The sequence below is a fragment of the Pseudopipra pipra genome, chromosome 2 (genome assembly GCF_036250125.1).
Source record: "Pseudopipra pipra isolate bDixPip1 chromosome 2, bDixPip1.hap1, whole genome shotgun sequence".
Taxonomy (NCBI): Eukaryota; Metazoa; Chordata; class Aves; order Passeriformes; family Pipridae; genus Pseudopipra; species Pseudopipra pipra.
The window spans coordinates 20,927,038-20,933,453 of record NC_087550.1 but is presented as its reverse complement, the minus strand read 5'-3'; the positions used below and the strand labels follow the sequence as shown (position 1 = coordinate 20,933,453).

General features: G+C 41.0%; 1 protein-coding gene across 39 annotated transcripts in view; it reads right to left on the bottom strand.

The window, feature by feature from the left end:
• Nucleotides 1-469: 469 nt before the first annotated feature.
• Nucleotides 470-6,416, bottom strand: part of ABI3BP (ABI family member 3 binding protein) — a 141,849-nt gene continuing 135,902 nt past the window's right edge. For all 39 annotated transcript variants that reach the window (XM_064644224.1, XM_064644228.1, XM_064644234.1 and 36 more), the window contains 2 exons: nucleotides 3,735-3,848; nucleotides 470-1,722 (listed from right to left, as the gene is read on the bottom strand). In XM_064644224.1, coding sequence (XP_064500294.1) covers nucleotides 1,607-1,722; nucleotides 3,735-3,848 — 230 coding nt within the window. In that variant the 3' untranslated portion in view covers nucleotides 470-1,606. The remainder of the gene's footprint in view (nucleotides 1,723-3,734; nucleotides 3,849-6,416) is intronic.

The following is a 6,416-nucleotide window of genomic DNA, read 5'->3' as shown; positions in this document are numbered from 1 at the left end:
AGTTAATATTTTCCATCTTGCAGATTCTAGGAATATGTAAAACTAAGTGGGGAATAAAAAATGAGCTTGAGCAAGCTGCTTGAACTCTCCTAAAGACAAATTAGCATCCTTAAATAGTGCTGTGCCCACATCAGCCATGCTACCCAGTAAGCTGTGGTTATACCTACTTTTTCTTCTCTCCTCAGATCTAACACATATTGTGTGTTTGTCACACTGTTCAACACGAGCCTATTTCCAGGAACCAGTTTGCTCTGAATAACAGAACATAGCTGTGGCATTTGCCACAGAAACTAATCCCTGTTTTCATGTAAAACACTTGAGAAAAACACTTGATTAAAAAATATTTTATTAGGAGTACAGTGTACCTGCAATGTACTTTATAAGGTATTTTCTATAAATGACTACTATATATATCTGGGTGTTCCTGTTCATATTTCTTCAATACATTAGTAAGGTAATGAATAACACCTTTAAAAAAAACCTACATCTCTTTATTTAGTTCATAAATGTTCAAGCAGTACAACAAGTAGCTTTGGGAGAGGTTTTAATCAAAGTAACTGTAAAGCAGTTTTAAAGTTCAGTTATCATTATTTCCCCTTTGTCCCCAATGAAAAATGTTTTAGATCACAATTTTTCTTCTTAAATTAAATAAACCTGATCATGCTGTTATAACTAGCTTATTTTTTTTCCTCTCTCATTTGTCTTTCCAAGTTCCCCTGCATGGTACATACATTTGGCTTTTGAACCAGTAAGTCTCAGTGTCTGAAGACTACATTTTCATGCAAAGCCCCAGCCGTGGAAGCCGAGTTTCATTGTTTCATTCCATGTATGTATGTACCTGTCCACTTTAATTAGAGAAAACCAAACCCACCCACCAGCCACTGCCACGCTCATGGGCAGCAGCTCTGCCTCCATAATGACAGGCCAAACATGGCTTTTGCTGGAGTTGAAGCATTTGAGAACAAACAGACGCCCCCCCCCCCAATTTGATAATTTAAAGCTGCACATATAGCAACCTACCTCAGCATTTTGGCAGGAGTATAAACTGTACGTGTAAGAAGAAAGTGCTTCAAGTTTACTGGCTGCAGGATATTAAAAATTGTAGGATCTTTTCTATAATTTATGACTGGGAGACATTACAGATGGATCTGGACAGGTAGCTTATGGCACTTGCATTACAAGAAGACCAGGAAATATTTAAAAACTAACGTACATTGCATTCCATGACCAACTCTGCCATATCTGTGCCTTAAACATTTATTACAACGTCACGATAAATAATAGACACACTGTATCTTTTAAAATACCATATAAACCATACCTCAAGAATAGGGAGCCAGCTTCCCTATACATTATCCTACAGCATGTCCCTAGCCTGTTTGTGTTTTTAATCTAAAAACAAATTTGTAAAACTGGATAACTACAGTAAGCAGCCTACGCTATTACACAATGAATGCAGTATTGGCATTAGACTTGTATAAACCCTGGCACGTGAGCAGGCACTGAAGTGCCGGGCACACCGTAAGCATTGCCGTCCTCGAGCCTGCGCTGGGCCGTGGGGTGGAGGTGGCACATGCTGGGCCTCTTCACCAACTTCGTGTCGCATCTACCACTTCCCAGGGATTGATGTGCCACACTCATACCAGCGGACGTAGTTAATTTGAGTCTCCCCACCTATTTTTCCAAATTTGACAGGTTCCTGACGAACTGCCCTGAAAAATCCTGCAACAGAGAATAGAGCTTAGTTTGCATGAAGCGCTCAGGACTACCATGCTTTGATCTCCCTGTGAAATCTGTGTACGTTTCAATTAGTCTCTAAAATAGTTGCTAAGCTGTTAACATGTCTGCCACAAGCAGGGCTGTTTGCTGCCCCTACATCCATTAGGTCTCTGGAATTTGTCCACCCAACTCGAGGCAGATGTGCTTGGGATGGTGGTGAAAGGCTGCCTTCCCTTGAGACGCCAGCGCCCACCCAGGGATGGTGCTGGCCAGTGCCCTTCTGTCCCCTCTCTGGCTATGACAGGGTCTCTGAACACTCGTTGCAAAGTCACAATGATTAAATAGTCCCCACTGCAGTAGCCTTGAAACTTCAGTGAACTTCAGTAAAACTGGGGATTAGTTCACACTGTCTCCACATTCCCAAGCGGAAGATCGTACCTCCTGCTTTCGGTCTGTTACCTTTGACAACACACGTGCTTCCCTTTCAAACAACTTTAAATTACAAATTAAAGTGAGCAATTAGGGCTGAATCCAACATGATCATCAGAAATGTATGTGTGGGTAAAGCAGGCATGTCTGCACACAGGCATGTCTGCACACACAAAATACTGTTCTGCCAATGATACACAACATCAGCCATGATTCCCTCACTGTACTTCAGGTCAAATATATGTAGTTAATTCAGAACTCGCTGCAGCCAAGAAGAAAGCAAGCAGCAATGGACAATTGGTCTGTTCTTTCCTCTGTTCACTTCATTGACTAGAAAAATAAGCTACAGAAAAGGTGGAGTCTTCTTTTGTTTGCTTGTTTTGTTGTTTGTTTTTGCCTAAAAGTGAGTGTAGCTCATGAACTCACTCAATTAAATCCAGTTCTTGAAATCAAATTGGTTTTAAGTCTTTTAAGCTGAGTCTTTTAAGTCTTTTGAGCTTGTTACATAAAAGGTTTTTTAAAATATAAAATCCTTAAAAATGTAAATCTGGTATAGCTGAGAGGTTTGCTGTTCTGGCAATGTCAAATTGGATTCAGACCACCTCTTGCACAAAGAAAATACCTTTACAAACAGGAAACACTGGGAAAGGAAAAGCACGACCCCCTTTAGAAAAAACTCACAAAACACATAAGCAAACACCCTTCAGATTGTTCACCTACTTTGTTTTTTGGAAAAACTTGTGAAAGATTTAGGAACTTCACATTCATCTCCCACACCTACCTCAACACATTTCTGGACTTCTGTAGGGTATTTTATAACTGAGGCACAGGAGGGTTTGGTCAACACGCTGATATTGGACTGAAAACCATTCTGCTGTTTTTCTCAGTAAAATATTCCATGACAAGCTCAGCACGCCGCGTGTACCAGCACAGCCTGTGTTCTTACCCCACAAGGGAATGGAATACCTCACACTGGCATTGCTGCCAAGCAGCAAGGCAGGAGTTCAGCTGACACAAGTACAAATTTCATACTCTCCAGCCTCAGCAATGTGTGAAAAATAGCCAGGCAGGTCACAGCTGTGTTTAGGACATCTACTTCCATGTCCACTCAGACCAGACTGGAGTTTTGGGCACCCAGTTAAAACCAGTACACACAGAACTACTGCAGCGTGAATTATATTTTCCAGTAATAACTTTTCAGCTTCTTGTCAGCACCAAACAAAGCTGTTTAATGCCCAACTGATGATTTACTGCTCTTTAAGTCAACCTTGCTAGTTTGAACACAACACTTTATGCCTCTCTGCAGACTCAAGTTTGTGATTGGGTTTAAATATGTAATACCAAGTGTGAGTAATCTGCTGGAATGTTTTAAACAGGAGAGAGGCTGTTTACTACTTAACAGAACTGGAGTCATAACCGTCTTAATAAGTCATCATTCATCTTGATAAACGTCTTGACCCTCTTCTGCCTGCAAAGACGGCAGTTCCTTTCCATCACCCACCCCAGCAGTGGGTATCCAATCCACTGGCAAGAAAAAGAAACAGAGGAATTGCTGAGGTTTGCTACAGACAGGCATAAGAAATTACCATCTTTGACTGGTAGATCTTCTTGCTGTCCTGTCCTTCCATCTAAGAATGAGTCTACAAATTGGCAGTGATCTTCTCCATGGCCCCTCTGGTCTCCTATGTTATAAAATTTTCCTGAAAGCAAAGAAGGAGCAAAGTTTAGTGAGGGCTATTTCCAAAAACCACCAGAGGCAATGGGCTGTGCTCTTTCCTCTGTGGGGAAGCCAAGGTGAATGCTATGATTCTTTTCCTCTCAGGACCTGTAGCTGTAATTTGAAAATGATGTGCAGGTTCCAAGTACAGTGCTCATGGCTACTGACAAAAATGCCCCACTCCTGGCCAAAATTATGCCTGGATGTAATTCTTCCCCCTCATTACATTTCATACAATAAGGGGAATTCAGTTACTACCTAGAAGCTCACCCTGATTGTATCAAAAATGAGGTAAGTTTTGCTAGTGATTTGAGTGGAAGGCAGGTCTGGTTCCCTGTCAGGAAGCCTCCAGTACCTTCAAAGATGTTTTTATAGAGCACCTCCTAACACAGCTGAGGTCTGTTTTATAAATCATTGTATTTTTACAACATGTATGTGCAAGTGATATCCTTTAACATATGGATGACCTCGGTTGGTAACTGCTTATCCAGAGCATTAAGTGTGCCTGTGTATTTATTTGCAGGATTGTTTAACAGGACACGTGACTCAACTGAGTAGAAAACAAAGTCTCAAGTGCCCCATGCAGTGTGTGCTGATGTTATGGGCTGTGCTTATCCTGTTAACAAAGGGAGTCACAGTGAAGGTGTTTTGACAGATGTTTTTAGGTACTGATTTGATTTGCAAGACATTAGTAAAATTCAGTTCAGAAAATGGAGGAGAGCATGCTACATTCTCTTTCCAAGCTTGGCTGGAAACATTTGTAGATAAACTTACCATTCTTTCTAAACTCTTTTCACAGCACTTAATACCTTCAGCCTCTGGTCGTGAGGTTGAAAGGAAAGGCGAGAGCATTTAGAAACAGGCTCAGCACTCTGGTATAAGCTAGGCAGAAAATCCAGTTTCTCATTAGACACTGGGTGTCCTGTGGCTTGAATCTGTGCCAGCCTGGCAATTTCAGAGATGGTGAGGTGGCTTATAATACTGCTCCCAAAGTGCAATTAATTAAAGAGCAGCCTACCAATAAACTCCTTCTCATGTTTGTGTGATCTGAGCAGCACTTTGCCAAAATTTCTCACCTTCAGTTGATGGCCTCTGTGCGTGCGGTTCTTCTCTAGCTTTACAAAATTATTTATTACTATCTAGCTTTGGCTGCAGACATGTTTTTTCCATAGGAGAACTGGTCAGAAGGAGTTCCTCTCAGCAATTTTTTGGTCTGAAATTAAGAACACTCAGGCTGCCCAAAAAGGCATTTTTTTTTCCACGGCTGTTGAAGGTCACACATAGAATTTATTTTTTTCCTCCTCTCAATAAATACTTATTTTTAGGTGGCCTGCTTTTCTGGAATGCCTACAGTGACTGCTCTGGAGGACTGTTAAATGAGGTCAGCAGTAGATGCTGGTTTATAGAACAGTACTGGCATGTGTAACAGAGATCAGTTTTTCTTCATAAGAGGCAGAATAAACCAGAAATTTTTATGGCTAACACCAGAACAGTAACTTTCAGATGCACACATACTCTTCTGACCCAGAGCTTAACCTATGCATAACTCAAACAATTGCTACACATAAATTAGCAGCATTCTAAGTGACTATTACATTCTTACTGCCCAATTATTTCCATAATAAAAGAACATACTTAAAAACATTTAGCTAAGAACTGACTGTTTTTCTGTTTTGGGGATAGCAATTCTACCATAAAGTAAATTTTTTTCCCAGTGTTACTGTATGAGTGGTCTTAAAAATGTTAGGTCTTTGTTTTATACATTATGAATTCTGCAGCACTAAAAGTGTAAATTCATGCTAAAACCAGCATGTCTGTCGGCTGCCTCATACAACAGCATTTGTACAATGCACCCAAATTTCAGGGTAATTCCATTGCTTCAACAGCAAAGCTTTGGAAGGTATTTTCAGTGTGCAGTGGACCTCAGCACAGCCCTTCACTACTGGCACACATCTCCCAGCTGGCTAGTACTTGCAAGGACACTTCCTCTGGCCCCGGGAGCAGGATGAGGCGAGGTGTGACAGTGAAACACATCAGAACAGTTTGGCTTCAAAGGGGAAAATTTCTCACTCGCACGCAGAGGCCTCACTTAGCAAATGGGGGGAAAGCAGCTTTCCTTCTGCATAAATATTTCACTTCTTTTAAATATTGTGACAACTGGTTAGCGCTGGTTGTAACAATTCAAGTGCAAGAACCAGGCTTAGCAAGTATAATGAATACAGTGTGTCTGCCTCATCTTTCTCCAGCGAGGTTAAACTTCCACCCTTCCAGCAAGAACAAAAACAATCTAATGAAAATAGGAAAATGGGCTCCTGATACTAAACTTTGCTTTTAAGATTGGAGTAGCTTTCACTGCAGTGTTAATTCACTTGATTTAGGGCTGAAGTCTAGTCCTGCTAGATTAGCACTGCTATTTCCTCTACTGGCTGGTTTTGGGATACCTCATTGCCAGTGCTTGTCATTTGATCACAGCTGATTAGTACAGCATCAGTTGAATGAATGATACCTCTGTTCAAAACAGTCTCTTTTATTCCTGTAATTGCTAAGATGT